Source organism: Condylura cristata, unplaced genomic scaffold (assembly GCF_000260355.1).
Source record: "Condylura cristata isolate star-nosed mole 26May11 unplaced genomic scaffold, ConCri1.0 scaffold00011, whole genome shotgun sequence".
Taxonomy (NCBI): Eukaryota; Metazoa; Chordata; class Mammalia; order Eulipotyphla; family Talpidae; genus Condylura; species Condylura cristata.
The window spans coordinates 5,122,632-5,145,540 of NW_004567112.1; the positions used below are offsets into that span (position 1 = coordinate 5,122,632).

At 51.6% G+C, this 22,909-nt stretch overlaps 1 protein-coding gene across 1 annotated transcript in view; it reads right to left on the reverse strand.

Annotated features, from left to right (window-relative positions):
- PPAPDC1A (phosphatidic acid phosphatase type 2 domain containing 1A) overlaps positions 1-22,909 on the reverse strand; it is an 88,426-nt gene that overhangs the window by 34,870 nt on the left and 30,647 nt on the right. The window contains exons 2-5 of the mRNA XM_004680388.2: positions 17,220-17,328; positions 11,162-11,252; positions 6,266-6,329; positions 4,393-4,517 (exon numbers count right to left, since the gene is read on the reverse strand). Coding sequence (XP_004680445.1) covers positions 4,393-4,517; positions 6,266-6,329; positions 11,162-11,252; positions 17,220-17,328 — 389 coding nt within the window. The remainder of the gene's footprint in view (positions 1-4,392; positions 4,518-6,265; positions 6,330-11,161; positions 11,253-17,219; positions 17,329-22,909) is intronic.

A 22,909-nucleotide genomic window follows, 5' to 3' on the forward strand; every position in this document is an offset into this window, starting at 1 on the left:
GCTTCATGGCGTTAAACCTGGCTGCTTATTAGCATAGATGCTCCCTTGTGATAATTTCTTAATTCAGAGCCATTCAGCAACAGCAAAGCCCCAGACACTCAGCTTAGGGTCTATATGTCCATCTCAAGGGCTGTCATCAAAGAAGTCTTGAGGCTTAACATGGACCTTCGAATGTCTGGCCCTTCTGCCACTGAGCGTGGGCCATCATAAGGGTATTTATGATCTTAAGATGAAAGGGAAGGAATGCACAACTGGGTGCTGACTAATTTGCTGTGTCAAGTTCACAAGGTGGCAGTGGCCAGCTGCTGGCTCAAACAGCCAGCCATTTGCTTTTCTAATGTGATGAGCACTTATAATCCGTTGACTTTAAGTAAGGAAGCTCCCCTTTCACAGTGTGGGTGGCCCCATTATGGTGCAGGTGGTCTCATCCAGTTGGTGGAGGGCCTGAAGAACTAAGACTGAGTTTTCGGAATTAAGAATTCTACCTCCAGACTGCACACAGTGCCTGAGTTTCCAGCCCACTGGCTTGTCCTGCTAATTTCCGACTGTTGGAGCCATTTTATATTCTCAGAAAAAAAATTAAGAAGGTACAGGAAATTTCCCACGTAACCCACATTTGGTAGGCCTCCCTCATTATCAACATCCGTCTTCATTTGTTACACCTGATGTGCCTTCACGGACATGTCACCCAAAGTCCACGGTTTACATCACGGTTCCCTCTGGAAGCTGTTCATCCTGTGGGCTTGACACACGGTAATGGCGGGCACCATCATCTCAGTATCATTTAGAGTAGTTTCACTGCCCTGACAGTCCTCTGTGCTCTGCTTATTCATCCCTGCTTCATTCCAACCTCAAGAGCAGCGCTTTGTTCAGAGCATGCTCGATACGCGTTCAGTTTTGGGGGCCATCTGCCACTTTTGCAACGACTCGAGCTGTTGTTATAAAGTGAAGGCCTCCAGAGACACTACGTAAGTGAATGTGCCTCTATGTGCATCAATAAAACTTTATTTACAAACATGGGCAGCTGCTGGACTTGAGTGACCCCGGGACAGCAGTAACCTTCTATTCACTCCCACCATTTTGATAGGGAGAACATTCTTGAACGCTGAATTTGGCATTCATCACTTGTCCTTTCTATTTTTCTCTTGGAATTCTCTCCTCTTTCTAGAAGTTGAATCAATATCCAATCAAATGCTCAGTTTACGCAATGAAAGACAATTTCCTTTTCAAAATAGCCCCTCAGGGAGAGCTGCATTGCTTTTCTCCACTTTAAATCTCAAGCTCCTCATCACTCCGAAGGAAATGGCTTGCTCTCTGAAATTGTGATCTCTGCTTTTCCAATCCCAGGGGCTTAGGCTGTCTGGGGAGCAAGTCCCTAAGACTGTTGCTCTGGGGATGTCCTGGTTTGCAACTTAAGCACTTTGCGAGGGGCGGGGGGAGTGGCGTGGGGGGGCACGCAAGTGTTTGGCTGCTGTGGTTGGATTAAGGACAAGATCTTTTGTTTCCAAAAGAAATCAGAGTTTGTTTTTAAATTCTGCTGGATGATGTGTGACTATGGGCTACCTTCAAGTTGCGTCACCTGTGAATAGAGCAGAAGCGACCCATGTTCACCTAGCATGGGGAGTCAGCACTGGACAACTCAGTCCAGGATTCCTGTGTCCACTCACTCACACATGGCTACACAATTGTTTTTATGGAGGGAGATGAGGAGTATGTGCCTTCCCCAGAGCCAAGGACAGACAGCACCCTTTCTAGGGAGCAGAATCTCAAGAGTCACACCAGCCATTCGGGCTCCTAATATTTATAACAAGAAATGCCGAGAACAGCACTCATGGGTGTTTCTAAGTGGCTGTGGCAGCTTTCTGCAAGGCAATCACTGACCTGTCATAAAAAAGGAAAAAAAAGCTGACAAAAATATCTCCATCAAAGCCTAGAGGCTGGGGAGGATTCTGTGTCAGCCAAAGAGTAAGAATTTGTAACATTTTAAGGAGCATCTTAAGCAAAAGATAGTAATAGCTACTGTCAAAAAACTTGTCTAGCACATCGAACATCAGCCTGCATTTGACAAGATAGCTGGCGGGCAGCCCTGTCAGAAAATGCATTTGCTAGGCAAGTGTGTTCCTCTAAAATAAACATATCTGGCCTCTAATCTCTACGGCCCAGCAGTCTTCCAGCTTGAGATATTCACATGAGAGTCATTTCCGCCCCAAGTTCAAATGCAGCAGCAGCTATGAAATGGTGCTGCAATCTTCCACCAACCACTTGGAAATCAGGATTAAGGTTTTCCTAGAGGGTTTCATTTCTTACTGCTTTTAAATTTTGAAGCCCCTTCAAGCTCAGCACCAAGCCTTTGGGAGGATAAAAGACATTCGAGAACAACAGAGAACTTGTGTGACCTGGCAAGACAATAGATGGAAAACAAAGGGGAACAACCCCCCCCCAATAATGCCAGTACAGGAGTCCCCAGCAATAAGCAGACAAATAACTCAATACAGCAGGGATTTCTCCAGCTGGATCATACAGCTTCCTCCAAAACAGACATCACTAAATACGTGACTTCAGAGAGAAAAAACTACTACAGAAAGGAAGTTATTTCAACGGTATGTAAGTGATCAAAGTCTCTGTCTTCAGACCCAATAGCTGTTATGACAAACGATCACTAATCCAGTCACTAAAAACAAATTTATTCGTGTCACCGTTCTAGAAACCAGAGGCCAAGATCAAAACCTTGACCAGGGCATGTCCTGAAGGCTCTAGAAACCAAAGGCCAAGATCAAAACCTTGACCAGGGCATGTCCTGAAGGCTCTAGAGATGACTTCCTCACCTCTTTTAGCTTCTGGCAAGTACGTATTCCTTGGTTGAGGCAATATCCTCCAATCTCAGCCCACTTCTCTCTGAGTTTCAAATATCCCTCTGCCTCTTTTGCATAAGGGTTATCTCTTGCCGGATTGAGACCCATTGAGGTCCACAGTGATCTCATCTCAACATGCTTACCTTCACAACATCTGCAAAGACCCTTTTTCAACTGTCCTGTTGGCAGACCAGGACTTGGACATATGCTTTGGAGTCCACGATCCAACTCAGTCCCACGTCCAGTGACTACAGAAGCTGTAACTCAGGGAGTTATTTATGCAAGTGAACATGAACTGTGAGTTCTTCGTTGTATTTAGTCACCAGTAGTCCTCAGAGACCGCTGCACAAGTTATGAGCCTGTCTGAGCCTCACTGGTCCTGTACCCAAATAGGGACATCAGGCCTGGCAGGAGGTTGAGCAGGTCGGCAGCAACTTACTCAGTGTGCCTGGTGCCCGGATGTAGCTGACAGCCTGGTCTACAGTGGCTCTGAGCCAAAAGCCCAACAGCCACTTTGCAGGGAAGGCCTCCAGCTATTCTTGGACCCAGCAACTATCAGAGAACGTCTTAGTTATTAGGGAAAAAAAAAGATCATCCTGCAGGGAATCAAGGGTTTGGGGGTCACAAGAACACCCTGTCTTCTCCCAGGGGCCACCCTCTGTGGCCACGGTCCTCTTCCTTTACCCTAAAGTCACTAAGCTAGTACATAGCCTGCCATTCCCTGACTGTGGCCTTGCCAGGACATGACCTGTGTCCTAGGCCTCACTGCACCTTCAGCGCTAGGCTCAGTGCCTGGCATGTAAGCTATTCAACAAAGACTGATGGAATGAATGAGCCAGGATGTGCCAATAAAAAACAAGGAGGTGAATAACTACTGTTTATGTCAAGTACTTCACTAAGCACTTCCTATATATCGAGGGGAGTAAAGATCATCACACACCTGAACATTCTGGCACGGTGGGTGCGCCAGACACGCCAGTGGTCATTATCGCTCATTTCAATCATCTCTCCAACCAGTCAAGAGAGGCACACGGCAGGGAGAGAGGCACAGCGAGCTAAGTCACAGAGCACATACCTGGAGGGCCAGGACTCCTCCACTCACAGGTGGGTCCTTCCATTATACCAGCTCCCCCGACCACCTGAGATCACCCATCTGTGACTCTCAGTGGTGAGGGGTAGGGTGGGGTTTGGGGGGGTGGTAGAGGCTTATGTATACACATGTATGCTATCTATTGGTACACACACACACACAAGGAATAAATTAGCAAGAGCATTCAACTGAAAAGCATGAGCTTGGTAAATTCCCCTGCACTGTCAAGTTCCTGAATGTCACTGCGATGGGTAAAGTGTCACATAGCCCTCCCACAAGCTCAGGAAAGCAACACACAATGTCTTGTAAACGTATTACTGCCCCGTGAGCGTCTTGTCACTAAGTCAGCCGTCTGCAGTGAAGACAAGAGAACACCTCCACCCACCCAAACGCGACTCAGGGGTCAGGAGACATGACCGAGTTAAGGTGAGTCTCGGCCACGGAACTCACAGGAGGAATGGATGCTGGGGAAGCTTTTGCGGCCCTCGGACACCAGATCCGGGTCACCGGTGCAGTGCATTTCTGAGTTCATCACTCCATCTGGAAAGCAGCGGTAAAAGAAATCGGGGCGAGGTCTACAAAAGACACCATGGACATTTTCAATATAAACGCCGCCGTCACCAACAAACCCCAGCTGCCCCGGCTCCCCACTTCCCCGCTCCACCCCCTGCCACCGTTGCCCGAGCTCCAGCCCCCGGGCTTCCAGGACGCCCAGGCTTCTGGCTCAGGAAGATCTGAGCTTCCACTTACTTTGCCACTTACTAGTTTTATGACCTCACAGGGCCTCCCCCAGTTTCAGCTTCTACTTCTGAAAAAGGGGAGACGGGTCCCCACCCACAGGCCACAGGTGGTTAACGGGATGGCGCACAGATGGCGCACGGGACCCAGGCACAGCCCCCGGCCAGGGAGTGTCGATCCCGCCTCCACCTGCGTCCCGCCCACTCGGTGGTGCGTCAGGGGGCCCCAACTCCAGGCCCCTGTGCCCCCATCTCTCGAGTCTGGGCGGCCAACCACATTGCCCCAAGAGCGCCAGTTGGGTTTCTCTGAGCTCTGAGTCCTGACGGGTCCCAGACACAGTGCCGCCAGGCAACCGCGTGAGGGACACGGCACCCCTCCTCACAACATGCCTGCGCCATCCTGGGGCTGTCTCACTTTACAGGAGGGGAAATGGAGGCGTAGGGAGTGACACTCCGGCCCAAGGTCACACGTCACCAGTAAGTGGCAAAGACAAGCTCTGAGCCCCAGCAGCTCAGACCTACTCTGTCACCCCAGCCTTTCCGCCTCTCAGGGAGGGCCCCACATAGGATGATGGTCAACCTCTCCACAGGGATTCAAGGAATATTCTCCAAATGCCCACCATGGGCAAGGTTTGGCTAAGGCAGCAGGCCAGGCCCCTTTTCTGTCCATATCAGGTCATAGTCCCTACATACTGATTCACTGGTCCTCCCTGCTCTGAGGCCCAGTCGTAACCCTGCAATATTTGTAGCTATCAATGTCAACATCGGTGATCAAAATCAAATATCTACGCGCACTCCTGGTGCAGGGTCCCCCTCCTACTCCGGGGCCTCACCAAGCATGGCTGTCTAGCTGCGGAACCAGAACCTCCCAAGGACAGGGCCAGAGGCTCAGTCTTTAATCTGGACCCCCACAATGCCAAGCACTGCTGTCCTGCCCAAGGGCATCCACCTCCCATCCCCTTGGGCTTCCAAGGCACCCTCACCAAGAAGCTGAGGTTCTGAGAGGGGAGTTACCCTGCCCAAGTCCAACAGTTAGCCAGAGCCAAGGTGAGGTCTCAAATTCAGGCCTCTGACCACTTGTCTCTATAGTGACTAGCTCATTTCCAGAGCAGCTGATTGAAGAAATATGATAAATCGAGAACAGAAATCATTTCCCGGGGTAAGAGAAAGGCACCCCACACCACAGCTCAAATGCCAATCCATTCTTAGTTCCCCAAAGAGAACAATAAATAGTTGTTGTTGATTTGTTTGCTTGTTTGTTTGTTTGTTTTCAGGGCAAAACTGCCAAGTGAGTGATGAGGCCCAGGTTATCAGTGGGTGGCCCTGACAATGCCCACAATGGGGTCAAAACCCCAAGAAAGGCCTGCCAGTGGACACTCTGTTCTATGACCTCTGGCTTTGAGAAAAAGCAACCACAATTCAAAGGAGACGCAGAATCTGTGTTGAGGACAGAAAGCGCATGGGGACACTTATCTAAGGGACAATCAGAAGAGGCCAACTCTGTCCCCTCCAGTGCCCTGTGGCCAAGGCGCCTTTCAGGTGGCCCTAGGGGGCTCAGCCACCCCGTGCTTCTTGGTGGAACTTACCTTCCCACTATTAACTTAATAGTGTTTGTGCAGACTCCATTCAAAGCAAGAGCCAAGGATACCGCTACAAAACAAAACCAACAGACAGAACAATAACCAGCTGGCTCGCAAGTCAGTCATCAGCATCATCACTGTGACATCATCATCCTGTTTAACTGGTGACTGTAGAAATAGGAACCCAACCTTACAAAAACAGAGGAAACTTGGTTGCTAGAGTAAAATATAATTAGCCCAGGACTTTAGCGAGTGACTCATAACACTTCAAGGCCCCAGGACATGAAATTTATCTCTCCTTCTTCCCTGAAATTTTCATTATCACAGAGGAGTCCATCTATCACTTCCTGGCTTGATGTGAACAGATTTAATACTACAGTGTGTAGAACTTCTTTTACTGATAGCAAGAAACATAATATTTTTACTTCCTCTGGCAACCTTCTCAGACATAAGTCTAGTGAGAGCAGTTGCTTGGATCCTCCTGCGAAACAGGACATCTCCCCTGGTGGCGAGCTCCTGGATGCGCCATCACGCACCAACAGATGTCCCCTGTGTAAAACAAGTCCCTGTGTCTGAGAGGGTCAATCCCCAAACTGGGATTTCAGGTTTGCCCACCTGGAGTTTTCTGTGACCTAAAATAGCAGGAACTTCTGGAAGACACCACTGTCAAAGAGACAGCATGGGGCCTTCCTCCAAGCAGCGTGGAAGAACTTTGCGAAGTGCAGGACAGGCTGTCCAGTGGGCACAGGTGACCAGAGGTGCAGCATTTTTCCTGCGAGGACCTCCCCACTCCCGTGTGGTTATTTAGCTGCATAGAAGGTAAGCTGGTGTGTCGGGAGGTCAAATGCCGTGCAGAAGCAATCATGTCTACAGATGCTCTATTCCATCGCTTGGTTGAGTAATAAGGCCTTTGAGCTACCATTTCCCTTTGACAAATGTTAACTACTCAATACTAGCGGAGATTTATGTATGAATCCAGCAGTGGAGGGGCATTTGGGGGAAGGAGTTGCCTCCAGCAACTCACAGCCATCCAGGGAGATAAATGTGTTGTTCTACAAGCAGAAAGTACTCTGGAAGGGCCAGCCTAGTCACCAAGGACATAGGCCGGTGATAGAGACAGAAATCATCTGCCTTGAACAAGTTGGGAAGCAGAGAGAATGGGAGGGGTCAGTTTGAATGACCACCTTTGTCTAAAGGAAACTGATCATCCTAAGGGTGGAGAGGAAATGACTGGACATAGCGGAGTTGACAGCAATGGAGGGTTGCGCAGGCAGCTGTGGTGGACAGCAGAGCATGAGTCACGGGCAGCACTGCCGTTAAAACACGAGGCACGAGGCATGCATCGTGTCTGCACTGGAAACGAGCAGGGGGACCTTGCAGAGGTTCTCTGATGACGTACTGTGCACAGACCCTTCCTTCCTAAAATGCTAGCTTCCCATCTGGAAACCGGGGCGCACTGCTGACAGGTCTCATTGCAGGGAGGAGCAAGAAAATCCCTGGGCTTTCTTCTCTGTGTTCTGCATGGTAATGAACAGGCTGCTAGATCACCCAGCAAAGACGGAGGACTTTTCCTGGTAGGGCTGACCTGCTGGCTGCTGAGTTTTCCCCATGGGACTGGCTCATTCTGATCCCTGGACTCGTGGGGCTGAGCATGGAGAACGTCTGTAGGAACAAGCATTGCAACCTGATCTCAAAAGCCCTCAGGGAATGCCACAGATTTCTACACAAATCCAGACACCATCCATGCCCAACCTCTGCGTCTGTGGGACTCACTGTGGCACAGAGAGATTCTTTAAAAAAGCACCAAGGAGCTGAGTTAGAAATGTGTGACCGTGATGTAACCACAACATCAATCTCTGATCCACAAGCCTGAAGGAGACAGAAAAAAGTGGGGATCTGGAGTTTAGGGTGAAAGCCATCTCAGTATTCTGGAGGTAGACCAAGCTGATAATGAGGTTCCTCTGAGTAGCACATAGCGGCTCTAGGGTTGGCATCGGCCGCCACACAGATACAGAGACAGGCGAGACCGGCTGTGCTGAGCCTCAACGCAGGGCAGCTGAGCAGGGTGGGGGCAGGGGGTCAACTGGAGCCCTCGTGGTGGTCAGTAGCCCAATGGGCCTGGCTCAGGGCGGTCTGAGGCACCTCCCCACCCCAGCACTGAAGCCTTGAGAGGAGCCTCAGACAGACAACCCAGACTATATCTGACAAAAAAGGTTCAGAGCAAAATGCGCAGAGGTCAACTGGCCAGAGGCCTGCAGGGGGACACTACAGTGTATGAGCCTTCCCACAGATCGGAGGAATTTTACTGAGACTTTTATTGTTCTGGAGAATTCAGCACAGCAGAGCTTCTCTAGAAGGGTCTCTGACAGCGCCTGCTCTGCAGCCTAAATCCCGAAAAGCCCAGTGCTCTATGGGACAAATCTCCCTCCTCTTGACAGATGGTAGAAGCATGAAGAGTGCCGTATTCAAGGGGCGTTCCTGGGCTCTGCCTGCAGAAGATGCCAGAACAGAGAAGGGGCATCACCCTCCCTGAGAAAGTCCAGTGCTCCAGACCACGGTGATATGCTATTCCTAGCTTTGCATCCTCGCTTTTTAAAGCTCAGCCCTCACCCTCGACTCGTAGGGCTTCCTGAGAACAGTTGCCTTCAAAAGATGAGCGCCGTGGGAGGCTCACAATCATTTTTACAGGGCAGACTCTCATTTATTTAGGCAAACATAACATCCAATAACTCCACCTTCTCTGTTAACTCATAGAAGGCAGGGTATGCCATGCAATTTTGAAATGTCACCCTAAGGAAGATTTAGCTGAGAATGAAAAGGTCTAGAGAAAGTAACTGTGAGCTACTTACTGCTTAACAGCAGCCCGACTCCAAAAGCTGGCAGTAAATTATAACCATAAGCATGAAAGATAGTTCTTACCCAGACACGCATCTTGGGACTCACTGCCGGGGAGCCACTAGGGTAAGGAGTGGACATGTCCAGACCAACCGTGAGGGCTGCCAACTGAAAATTTGGGGGACTGCAGTGAAACCTGCCCCAGCACTGCCCTCACTTCTAAGACACATGAGGAAGAGACCTTTGCCCTTTCTTGGAAATTCTGAGCTTCCCAACCTCAAGTTGGAGACCAAGACTGTGCAACTTCCAAACCCCAACAACTCAAGGGAGAAGGCTGGGGTATGCACTAACCTAGATCTTGGCCAGAGACTTGTGTCCAGGGGACGGGGTCTCTGCCTGGGACATCTGGACCATGAGGTGCAACGAAACTAAGTAACAACACTGCAGCTGAGCCAGGAATGGGCAGAGGCAGGACTTCAAAACCTCGGGACCACAAAGAAAAGGTCTGGTGGCAGAAACGAGGTGTGGCAGGGGAAGGAAGTAGGTGGAGTGAAGAGAAGACAGAAGACATATTCCAGGGCAGAGTGGTCGTGAGCTGAGAGCCTGGCTCAGGCTTCTGGCCCCCACCACGTGCCTCTGACCTTCTCTTGGGGTCTTACATATCTGTGACATTGCTTATTATACCCTGCAATTAAACCTGTACTTTCTCTGGGATAATGGGAGAGCAAATCTGTTCTTTTCAATGAGACTGAACCTAAATAAAGCCCAGTTATTTAAGAAATATTCCCTGCCCTGCTCCAGAGTAGAAAACCCTTTAGCTGTTCAATGTACTCTAGATTTAGCTCTCTCCCTGCCTCTTTCCCAAGAAAGGGAGGCCCTCTCTTGATACATTTGCATTTCCTCTAAACCCAGTGTCTAACAAACATCATCTTTTGTGGGGAATCTCATTTTTCTGATTCACTATCAGACTGAGTGGCAAGCCCTCACAATAAACTAACAGCACAACTTGTGTGAAGGTTTTCGGTAACTCTGATGGAGGATGTAAAAAATAAACCTAGTTCGGTTTTCATAATTATCAAGAAGCTGGAACTGCAGCACATGTTGGCTTATACGGATTGCTAAAGAAGCAAATACTGCGGCTGTCTCTTAATGGTGTTCTTTACTTACTATGTGATGAACATGCAAATCAGAAAAATGGATTTAATCTTTAAAAGTCCTCAAAAAGCCTGTGTCACGCGCAGATGTCTTACAGTGGGAAGAATTTACAACACTCGTGTTGTGACAAAGGACAAAGACTGTGGACTCTGTACACTTGCTTAATTTCCAAAATGAAGATGAGTCACAGGGCTTGTCTCCAACTTCTATTTTATACCTACTTTTGCATTTCTGCCACTAGTCAATGGTGACTGATCAAGGAGTCACCAACAAATAATCCCTTATGAAGACAGCAGTTTGCTATCAATGGGCTGACTGATAATTAATTCCTGTTAGCTTCCTTCACACTCACTAGTTGGATGACTTTCCTGAACGCTTGACCTCAGACAAAGAAGGAAGATTTACATCTGTACATACAGACTTACAGACTTCAAACACTGGAGTTTCTGAATTCCGTGGAATGTGGGGCAATTTGACACAAAGGAGGGAGTGGACAGCCAGCGAGGCAGAATTTCGGATTGGCTTTGCTTACCACGGAAGGAACCACCCCACCTCTGCACCTGATCGTGTTCAGCACCAAGGACAGCACACAAACTCTCACCCAGCCCCGCCCTTAAATATGTGCACTGATTCTTCTTAGAGTTTAAGTATATCTGCCTCTGTGTGATTTAGAGGTCTACTCCGCCTGTCTGGCAAAGGTTCCTAAACTGTCAAAACACTAACAAGAATGTAAAATAATAGTGTTTCAATCACCATGATTTTTTTAAAATAAAATCCATCTTGTCTGTTTCTCCTAAGCTTAAATTAACTTGACCCATAGAAAAGTCAGCTGCGTGAATGGAGATATTGTCAATCTAGTGATTTGATTAAATTCAGCCCCATCCCCTGAAACAGGAACTGTGAATACTCTACCTAAGAAGGCTTCCTTAATTTCAGTCTTGTCTGTTCGCCGGATAATTTTCACCACACAAATAACAGCCAAGGGTGTGAGGAAAGAAATTGCCTGAAAAAAATAACAAATAATCCCTTATGAAGACAGCAGTTTGCTATCAATGGGCTGACTGATAATTAATTCCCGTTAGCTTCCTTCACACTCACTAGTTGGATGACTTTCCTGAACGCTTGACCTCAGACAAAGAAGGAAGATTTACATCTGTACATACAGACTTACAGACTTCAAACACTGGATATCTGATTGTGGGTTATATTTGATTTGCAATTGCTGGGAGCCACATTTAAAGTGGTGTTATTTTTTTTTAAACAGAAAAGAATAGTCTATAATTATGCTGATTCATCTTTGCCAGGAAGCCCCATCCCGGGCTTTCCTACAGAAAGGGGGAAGAACCTTGGCATTCCACTCCTGGTTCTCTGGCAAATAGGAACATGTGGGACTAACTCAGAGTCAGTCAATTCATTCCCTTTCAATGTCCTTTGGTGTAATATTAATTTTCCCTCAAAGCAAGGACAGTCCTCTTGCTCGAAGTCTCTCTTCTTCCTCCACCCTCTTTCCTCCCCTGGCCCAAAGCACAGAAGTACAGTAAGTACTTAGAAATGCAAACGCTCATCACAGAACCTCTAAAGAGCAAAAGCAGTGCAGGCCCTGGCGCTAACTGAATCCTCAGAGAAGGAGCTGAGACTTTCTTCCCAGTTCTCAGGGGCTAAAAGAATTATCCAAAGACACACAGCTGGTGAGTAGCAAGGCCACACTCAAGAGACCGGGCATTCTGCATCCACATCTAGTCTTCATTCAGCATTCTATGGTTATTCGTTATTTTCAACATTTCACCGACTGAGAAAAATCTCTATATAAGCACAAATGCTACTGCTTAGGTTACAACATATCAGGGTAACCAGAAAGCACTAAATAGCTCCCGAGTCCCCAGTGGACGGCAGGGTGGTCGTGATAACTGGGCATTGGTGTTCACAGTTCTGGAAACGCCCACTGGTGCTTTAGTGAGATGCTATTTTTAGAATATGCTGAAGTCATGGCCCTTCAAAATCCTTGAAGAAGCCCTACACACTGCCACGACCAGACTGCAAGAGCTCCAGGCACCTTGGGGACCCTTGTGTGGGAGTAGTCTTCAAAGGTGGCTCACAAGCTAGGAGAACCCCTTCACTACCTGGCTGTCTCTTTCTGAGCACACATGCAGTTGCCAGCTCACCAGCCTCCTCATCAGGCCCTGAATGACTTGGCTGTTTACATGCTACATAAGACAGTCATGTCACCATTGAGATGTCAGAAGAATGTGGCACATGTCTAAGAGCAGCTTGGAGGAAAGCAGAGGAATTCCTGTTGTCCACATGACAAAACTGCAGCTCATGAACAGGACGCAGAGCCGTTGGAACCCAAAGGTCCCTAACCGGGCCAGATGGAGTCCAGAATCACAGTGTCAACTTAGCCCAACCTCCTCATCTTTCTGATGGGGAAACAGAGGCCAAGACATACCCTGTATACATCAAAACAATACACACAGAATTTCCTAAGCAGGGTCTGGCCTGTGGCTGCTCTGGCACATGCTCCGCCCACAGCTGACATCCGGGCTCCATCTGGACAGACCAAGGGACAGACCGAGATTCAGAGGACCTGGGTTCAAGCCCCGGCTCTGACAGTGGCTAGCCCTATGGCCTCAAGCCAGTCACTCAGCCTCTTTGCCTTTGAGTCACAATCTTGTCATCCCCCAAATGGGGCCCATCATGCAATCCAAGGCAAAGTATCATCGCTAGGATTCAAATACTGATGCTTCTTGTGGCCCACTTGCTATGAAGCTGCTGTGAGCCTCACTCCACTCTGCTGCTCCCTGCACCCCGGGAGGGGAGCATCGCGAAAGCCCTTTTTGCAGATAAGGACACTGAGGCACCAAGAGGAAGTGACTTCCCCAATTGTCCCACAGAGCTAGGAGGTTGTGAGTTGATGCTCCACAGCCCCTCCAGGCCACACCACCCAGCGTGCAGAAAAGCGTACCCAGCAAGCACGTCGGCTTCTGGGTCCCTGTTTCCCAGGGAAAACTGTGCCCCAACAGCCCACACGTGCTGAGAACAGCGCCCAGGCCAAGGGGAAGAATGAAGAGCTGAAGTCCCAGCCCCAGACCCCAGCCACGGCACCACCGACGCAGGAAGGGGTCAGGGCAAGCTAGTCCCAGCACCTGCCCTCTATGTATGGCCACCTTGCCCTCGATGGCCATCTCCACCCTGGGCCCGGCCTTGTGCGCCCTCCATGAAGCCAACAAGGAAGTGCCACCAGTCCTTCCACGCCCACAGCCATGGAAAGGGGGCACCAGGATGCTCAGGGTCAAGTGTGAAGAGGGAGGGGCCGGGCCCGAGCAGGGGCCAAGCTTGAGCACCCCAACGTGAGGAGATTCACCCGAGAAGACTCTCACTACTTCTCCACATCAGACAGTGGGCCCCAAATGCCTTCATCTCTGTGTCTGGCGGAAGGGGGTGGCGCCGAGTGATCAGGAAGACAACTCAGGACACGTAGGCAGCTGGAGGCCCCGCTGTGGGCAAACGATCACAGCTTGTCACGGCGAAAAGCGCTGTCTGCGACTTCTCAACAGAGGCTGGATATTAAACTATCACCAGCCAGCCTCGTCTTTCCCTCCCTTCCACCCCCCAAGTTAACTTTCCGTCTTCCCTCCACACAGCATATTCCAGACTAGGAAGCCCTGTGATCAACTCCAAACAATAGCAGTAATATTCCAAAATCAATCTCTGGGCGCATTGTGGCTGGGCGAGGGCACAGGCGAGGTCTCGGGTAAAAAAAAATTAAGTCGAGGGAAAGCAGGGGTCACCTCTCCCATACCCTGGTTCCATCCTGAGTCTTCAATGCCCTCGTGAGCACCCCGCTGGTCCTCAGGCCAGTCCCCACTAGACGAAAAACCCGATAGCTCTTCCGCTCTGCACCCTACTACCTAGTGGCAAGCTCGGCCCAGGCAGGTACCTCATTCCTGCCTGTTGATGGAAGCGATAACGAACTAACCTGATGTCACCCCCAGACTGTGCTTTCCTTGCTGTTCTGCACCCCTCACCCTACAGGGCTCCAACATACTCCTGGACACGGGCCTGCAGGGCCCAAGCTCTCCCGTGTCTGTGCCCCTCTGTGAGGCCACCCCACATCCCCGTCACCCCGGCCCCAAGGCGACGGCACAGAGCTCGGCTCCGGGTCTGTTCTCAGCCGCCAGCACTTGACCCCAGTCTGACCGCTGATGTCACAGCACCCTGGACTCACTGTTTCACCCCACTACAGATAGGAGGGGACAACAGAAGTGGAGAGCCCAAATGACCCTCAGAAGGCCTCGCTGAGAGCTGTGACCAGAGTGAGCAGAGCCCCATGGCCCCCCCATGACTCGGCGGTGATGGGGGCGATGCTCCCTGCAAGTGTGCCAGAGTCTGTCCTCTGTTTCTTTCCAGATTCTACTTTGCTTTACAGCATCAGCTTCAGGGTTCCCCGAGGGTGTACCCCAAGTCTCATCTGATGCCCTGTCACCTGCAGCTGCTATGGACTTCTTCACCCACGGCAGCGCCTGGAGGGCTCCTGGCTTCCGCAGACAACAAGATCACAGCAACAGCCCAGCGGGGACGTCCCGCCCGAAGTTGCTCAGAGAACCCCACACACTCGGTGTCCCCCCAGTGGGGACACCCAGGAGATGTCCAGATTCCCTGCTCCTGGACAGAGGGGACCCCAGTCATAGAGGGTCAAGCTCTGGGGGTCAAACGGCCCAACGCGCATCTTGGGAGACGTCACCTCCGCAGACAGAGCCGGAGTCAGAGGCATGGCGGCCTCCTGTAAGTGTCACTGACACTGCCGCTGCGCTGGAACCCCCAGCCGGGACGCAGACACTGTTTTTGTGACATTTGACAAACTAGTTCCTTTAAAACTCTTCTCTCTCTCTCTCTCTCTCTCTCTCTCTCTCTCTCTCTCTCACACACACACACACACACACACACACACACACACACACACACACCCCTGCAGAGGCACTAAATTCCCCAATCAAGAAATGCCTGGGTTAATACCAACAGCTTAAAAGAAAAAAAGCTTGCTTAGCTTACAAAGTTAGAATGTTTCACTTAAAACATCCCAATTAAAAGTAAAAGATTTCCTATATCAAATACTGGAAGTTGAGCTGTCTACAGAAGCCAAACTTAAAGACAGTGAAAATATGTTCAATGACAAAGTCCTCTATAAACACCCGGAGAGTTCCAGAAATCAAAATGGCAACAAATGGCATGTCAGACTCTTCACAAACCCCAGAGAACAAAGCTCGTGGAAGTGGCGGCAGGCACTCTCGTGTGCTGCAGGCAGGACAAATCTCCCCATGCTTTTCTGCTGTCACTACGGAACTGCACTAACTGCCGTAACCAAATGGATGAAATTATCAACTACTGTTAGCAGCACAAGAGGGTGAGCGGATTGCAGGAGATCAGAGCAGGAGCCCGAATTTGGGGCTGCATGCCTTTCTGTTCCCTCGGCTCACAGTCCTAACCACGCAGTCCCACGCCCTCCCTCCACCGCCAGCCTACAAGTGGCTGAGGTGGGGCATGTTGGCGGCAATCGTCTCTGGCCCTCAGAACAATCCATTGTTCCAAATCTAGGACACACCACAAACTTCTCTCAACAGCTCACATGAACATCTGTCTCCAGTTGGGTTTTACAGCCCAGGAAATATGAAATCTTTGAAGCATGGGAGTAAGGGGCAAATAGAAATTTCCCTCTATTAAAACGAGTATACTCGTCAGACACACACGAGTTCCTTTATGTTTAGAATTTGTGGAAGATCTGAGTTGAAGCAGCAATGGGAAAGAGCTTTCAGTGCTCACGGTTAGGTAACGACCGACTCATAAACACTCTAATTATCCAACTTCCCTGAGAGTTCCCAAAATTGAGTTTATCTTCCAGCAGAAAAAATAATCACTAAGAGGCAAGTCAAATAATACTTTAATGCTTATGTGGTGTTCTGGGCATTTGGGAGAGTTTGTAGACAAAATAGTTCTGATCAGCACTAATTTACAAGATTTCCTCCAGAACATCAGAGGGATTTCTATCTATGCAAAAGCACACTCTGGTGCTTGCTGAAAGCTCATTTCCACTCCCAGGGGTGGGAAACACAAGAGCTGGTCAACAGAATAGCTTGGAGCTACAAAAGTTACCGATCCCAGGAAATGAGGGGGGGGGGGCTTAAACACTTCCTCTGCTACTCAAGGACATGAGACAGGTCAGTGGGGAGCAGCAGGGATGCAGGACCCTAGCTCCTGGCCTCCACAGCAGCCTCCTGCAGGGTCCCGCTCCCTCACGGTGTGGCTGAGGACAAGATCTCTCATCACCGGCAACGTAGCTGAGCACCTGCCAAACACAGACCAGACATTCTCCTCCCTGGGGCGCGTGTGGGACTCAGTGAGATTCTGTCTTAGGCTCCCCCAAGGAAGTGCCTGGTACACAAGAAATGAAGAATGCACAGATGAGACTGGCATGGGGTGGGGTGAAAAGGTCAAAATAACCCCAATCTCTCCACCAGCTACTTGAGTGCTTGTCTACTTTGCCCACAAGCACAGAGACAGACACAAGCTACAATCCAGGGTCAAGTCACACGATGGTCTCATCAGGATCAACACCTGCCCCGCTAAAACAGCAAAGGGTTTGGACATGCTCAAGGCGATCCTACAAAGGGGTGCGGGGGAGACTCCTCGCCGCGTTTCTAGTCTTACTTTATGGTAAATACATGGCGATGACTCAGCCTAGCTCAGGTAAACAGGTTCCTTCTCCTTCCAAGGTGTTGGGCCATAATTATTGCCTCTCACAGGGCCAAGCAGCACCCATCACAATCCGAACTGGAGTTAATTTGATGGGTTGCTTCTTTTCTCTGCCTTTCAGGCTGCTCTCGACCTTCAGCAGGGGTTAAGAAAGCAGAAACGAAACCCATTCGGCTCATCCTGGGGAGAGTGGTCAAGTCAGCCATGAAATCGCAGTACTTACAAACATGAGGCGGGTGGGGATGTTGTCTGACTGCACCAGAGGGTTTTTATAGAGCCAGATCTCTTCCGGCTGGATGACTCTCTGGAACGGATCCAAAAACTCTGTAAAACTGAAACAAAACAAAGAAAGACGTATGAGGCCTGGTGCCCGGAGTCCCAGGCAGGCGGCTGCACCCCCCACAGGTGAGGGAGCCCAGCCCATGAGCGGACACAGGCTGGCCCTGGAGGTGGGTCTCACCACGCCCAGCTGGGCAGAGAGGGAAAGATTTCTGAGACTCTAGAATTTTCTGTCACCACCTGCCAACAAGGACTTCTGGGCATGGGGACACAGTGGGGTGACATCCAAAGAGCCTAAGAACTTGGGGTCCCAAAACGAACGGGGAGCTCAAGTGTGGAGGGGAGGCTCAGACGGGCAAGGTCTTGGTCAAGGCAGAATCTTGGTCTCTGGAAACTGAGTCAAAGGGGAGCCTCAGCGGGGTCCCCTGGGGAAGGAGCAGGGGGGTCCCCCATGGGACCCTCACGGTGCCATGCCACGCCCGCCACCACTAGGGGGCAGAGTGAGCGTGAAGAAATTTCCAAAAGAGGTTGGGACCGGAGAGAAACAAGGGAAAAGAGCAAGGAAAGGGGAGGAAAGGAGGGGAATTTGGGGCAGCTGCCCAGAAGCACCCACCTCCTCAGCTCTTCACCTCCCCTGAGCCCTCTCACACCTGAGAACCACACATCAAGCGGAGGGAAGCTACAGCCACCGAGAAGATGCCCGGGGAGGGCAGCCCGCAGGGTCGGGGTTTGCTGTCATCTCCCAGCCCGCGGCCGCCTCCCAGCTCTGCACCCCAATTTTCCACCCCGTGGACTGACTGGATTCAGACGCCAGGTGGATGGAGAGCAAAGGGGGTCAGGGGACTGAGGCCTGCTTGCGAAGCTGAGGCAAGTGGCTTTTTAGTCAGCGGGACAGCCGTGGTCATGGGGATGGCGCAGAGCAGAGAATGGAGGCAGACTGGGGCGGGGCCGGGCGGGCGGGTGGGGTGAGGAAGCGCCCCCAGGGCCAGGGCGGATGGAGACACGCAAGCGGGAGGTGGGGGGCGCGGTCAAAGGGGTTTCGGGGCTTCCCGTGTTTGGCTTCCAAGAAAAGGAAAACCGCTAGCCAAGTCTAGGAGCAGAGGGATTGGGGGACCCACAGGAGGACGCCAGCTGACTTCACTGGCCCATTCCTCTCTGGGAACCCGTCAGGTGCCCAAGTCTAAGGAAACCGCTCGGGCTTGGAAAAGCCACACGCCAGCTCCTCCTACAGCCACCCAGCCCTGGGCAGAGGGGCCTTGGCCTCGGCCCCAGGTTCCGGCTCTGATGGCGGCCGGTCTGCAAGTCCCACGAGCTGTGCGGGGCAAGGCCACCCCAGGGCCTGTCCTCGGAGTCCAGCAGGACCGCACACTGGCAAAAGTAGTGTCTGGTGCTATTTCTCAACTCTGAAGGACTGCTCCAGAAAGCATGCTCCGTGTGAGCAGCCTCCCACCGAGTTCCAGTGTGCATCTAGAAGAGGCCTAAATTCGCTCGTTTTGCTTCTCTCTACACGTTCACCCCTCTCCCTCCCCCTTCCCTCTCTGTCTCCCCTCCTCTCTCTTCCCTCCTTCCCCCTCTCTCCTTTAAGGTTTCACATTCCAACACTCGGCCTCTATGTAATTCCAAGAAGAAAGCAGTGCCGCCCAGGACTGTTCTGCCACACTGCCCAGCGTCCCCCTGGCACATGAGTGGCCAGTGAAGTACCTTTCGGATGGCAGAAGGAGCCAAGTCTTCACACCCCGGGCCCAGATTTCTGCAGCATCTCACCATAAATGCACTGAGATTCCCTCATCGGTGAGGCAGCACCTTCTGCTAACAGCCCACCAAACCTCCAAGGGGCGGCGTGGGGAGCACAGGGCTGGCACCAGGACACCCACCCTGTCCCCTGCTCGGTCACTAGGCTGCTCCCACCCAGAACGAGCCACGTCTCCTCATCCAGCTCAGTCTCCACAGCCCGGGACACTCACCGGAGGAGGTCAGAACACCTGGCAGAGCAGCTCTCCCAGGATGGGCTGGACAGGTGAAGACGCTCCCCCGGTGATCCCGAAGGCTTCTGAGTTCCAGCACTGGGCAGATGTCCCGCACCCTTCACCAAGGAAAGACTTGGTGATTTAACTCTGCCCAGGGATGGTTCTACCCTCCATCACCCACAGGCTTGGCATCAGGCCCACCCTTGCTTATTCGAATGCCAACTCTGGCTGTGTGGCTCTTAGTAAGGTCCTGAACATCCCTGCGCCTCAGCCTCCCCGTCGATAACATGGGTGTGCCTTACAGTGTGGGGACGAAAATGAAAGAAGAGAGAAACAAGAACAGGCCCTACTAGTCCATCACCATAAGTTACACTGCAGCCTGCAACTGCAAGATTTATGAGACACTTTTCAAGCTTGTTTTCATTTGTGACAAGCTACTCACTGCTCCCAAGGGTCTTAAAACATTTTAAATAAAAAAGAATGTTATTTGAAAGATGCTTCTAAGAATGCATAATCTACAAGAGCAAACAGCAGCATTCCCCAGGCCCGTTGTTTATTGCTTATTCAACGCCAGCTCTGGCTGTGGGGCTCTGAGTGGTGCAGACAAGTCACCCCACAGCTCCATGCGTCCAAAAAACCACTTGTTTTTCTCACGATTTCGTGGCTCACGAAGTCAAGAATGCGGTTCTCACTTCAAGTATCTCACGTGATCACAGTGGCCCACATCAGGTGGGCGGCATCACCCATGGACTGGGCGCTGGGCATCCAGAAGGTCATGGCCAGAACAGGGTGGATGCTGCGGTCGCCTGGGGTCCGGCTGGAGCTGCCGCCTGGAGCACCACACACCAGCCCCTGCACTGCACCCCAAATCCCCCTGGCCACGGCTGCACCCAGAATGTGTCCCAAGAGAGCCAGGGGAAGCCAAAGGGTTTACTGCCCTAGCCTGCGTTTCCTACCAAATCCCACTGGCTAAAACGAATCACCAGGTGTCACCACCCTCCCACACGGTCCACGCTCCCAAAACACCCCCCAAAACCCGAACCCCACTTTTCGCCACACATCGGTCTATAAGGAAGGGTGACAGGACCCGCCTGTCGGCGTGGGGGCAGCAAGGTGCGGCAGGAGATGGAGGTTTTGTGTGCCACCTTCAAACGCCAAGTTGGTCCATTTTGCCCGATCTTCCTCCATCAGCACCACAACTGTCCTATAGACTTTGTAAATCAGCTCAGTAATTCTAGAAGAAACGCCATCTCATGTCTGAATTTAATTTTTTGGCATCTGAGTAACAGCGATGGGGAGGCTGGGCCTTCCCGGGCGCTGTGTTTCCACCTGCAGTGCTCCCAAGAGCACCCCGGACATCTGGTTAAAGACGAAGATTCTGATTCAGCAGGTCTGGGCAGGGGCCCAAGATTCCACACATTTAGCAAATTCTCAGGTGCTGACAGCGTGCTGACCTCTTTCCACTCAGGGTTTGATCCACAGGGGCAGCTTCACCTGGAAGGCCGCTGGACGTGCCAGCCCAGCCTGGGAGCAGCAAGGAGACAGGAGAGGTCTGCTGCGCCCTGTGGGTCACTCCTGGCCGGGGATCGAACTGATGCTGCGGTGGCTGTGGACAGCTTCACAGTGCTGCGCTTTAACCTGTTGCACCCAAGGAGGGCCCACACCTGTAAACACAGCCCGCCCCGCCCAGGCCCCTGGCTGTCCTGTCTGAATGGGGCCCGCGTGTCCACCTCCCCGGCTGGGGCACAGATGACCAAGGATAACTGTCCACCTCCTCATCGCCCCACGCCAGATGCTGTCTCTCACCGTCTCCCCAGCCCCTCACTAAGGTCTCGGGTGAGCGCAGACTGCACAGACGTGCGCTGTTAAACACGGTGGGCGGTGGGCCACGCTGGGTTCACACTGGGCCAGAGGAAGGGACGTGTGGGCCGCACCTGGCGTGGCCGCCGTCGACCCCTCAAGGTCCTGGGAGGCCGGCAGAGGGGCAGGCTCTGGCTGCTCTGGCTGCTCGCGCAAAGCGCAGCTGCCAACTCATGCACCTGCAAGATGTACCTGCTCATACCAACTCTTCTCCCACCTCCAGAGAAGGGCACACCTGTGTCCCCGATTCCAGACTCCCCAGCTATGAACACAGCTACACCTGTGTAGCTCCCCCAGGGCCACCGGGAGACAAACTCTGAGCCCAAATCAGCCCTTGGACTTATTTGGAAATCCAGGGTCAGAGCACTAAGTCAAAGACCCTGGAGGCAACAGACAGACAAGTCCAGGAGTAAAGCAGGAGGGAACGTTCTAGACCAAAGCGTGTAAAGTGATGAGACAACCAAGTGGAGCGTGTATGCTCTGACAAGATCCTGGGTCAAGGAAAATGAAGAGAGAACTTGGAGGAAGTCGGGGTGGGGGGGTTGGGAGTCGGAGAATACGCTGAATATTATGTGACGTTAAGGAAACAGTATTCGTTTCCTGTACTGGGGTAATGACACAGATCTGTGGGAGAATACCCCATTTTTAGAAAAAGCAGCCAAAACATTTACAGGAATTAGGACAAGCTCAGGTAGCCACTGACTTTCAAATAGCTTGGAAAAAGTTTATGTAAATGCATAAACACGGGTCAAGCAAACAGGGTCGGAGGGTAAACTGCTATATCCAAGTGGAGTATTGGGGGAATTTTCTCGCCCTCTCCACTTTCCTATTTGAAACTGTTGGCAGGATAAAAGGCAGGCACGGAGAGATCCAGAAGCAGGGCTCCCCGGAGGGGGTCGGAACAGAGGGGGTGGCCCAAAACACAGGTGAGGGATGAGCTCACGAGCCCACGCGCCCCGACACTCACCGCAGTGACCTTAACAACTGCACCTTCCCTCGGAGACCCGGCTGCCTCCTCCGTGGCTGGAGACCACTGGCCCAAGCCAGTGGGCGGCGGGGGGAAGGGTAGTAGAAGGTGAGGCACAGGGGGACTGGCCGAGGGCATGCTCAGCATGGCCCCTCCCGGGTGCTCTCTTCGGGCAACAGCATGTTCAAGCACCCTGCTCTCACGAGAGAGCAGACCAGTTCGCACCTGCCCAGAGCCCTGGGCGTAAAGGGGAGCATATTCTGCAGAAGCATGATGAGGGGAGCCCACAGACTCACCCCAGAAATGCAAATGCTACCAAAATGCCTTCCAAACACAGGGCGGGGGGTGGGAGGGGGTTGGGGGGGCCTGCCCTTAGGAAGCAAAAAACAGGAGACTGAAGATGTTTCCATGCTCTGAACTCAAAGCAAAACTCCAGACCATGAACCCAGGCTGTGAACGTGACCACACCCTCGGGCAAGCCCACTTGGGGTTCCCTGGCCTGAATCACACGGCTGAGACCCCCCAACTGTAAAATGGGTCAAGTCCTCTGCTGGAAACTCATGAGGATGTGAGAACATGGGGTCCCCTGGGGCACTCCAATGAGGGGCGTCACCTCTGCCAACCCCCGACAGGCTGAAATGAAAATCAGACCCTGAGTTCGTTTCATCAGACACTTCTGGGTGGACAGCTGAAGGTTTTGTTTTTTTCAAGTTCTCATTGGCTAAAGTGACTTTTTGTGAAGTATTGACATGTGAGCTGATACCCTGTGATTTGCTTTAAAATACTCCACCAGGAAATAATAATAATAAGGACGGAGAAGGGAACAGTGAGGAGGGCAGA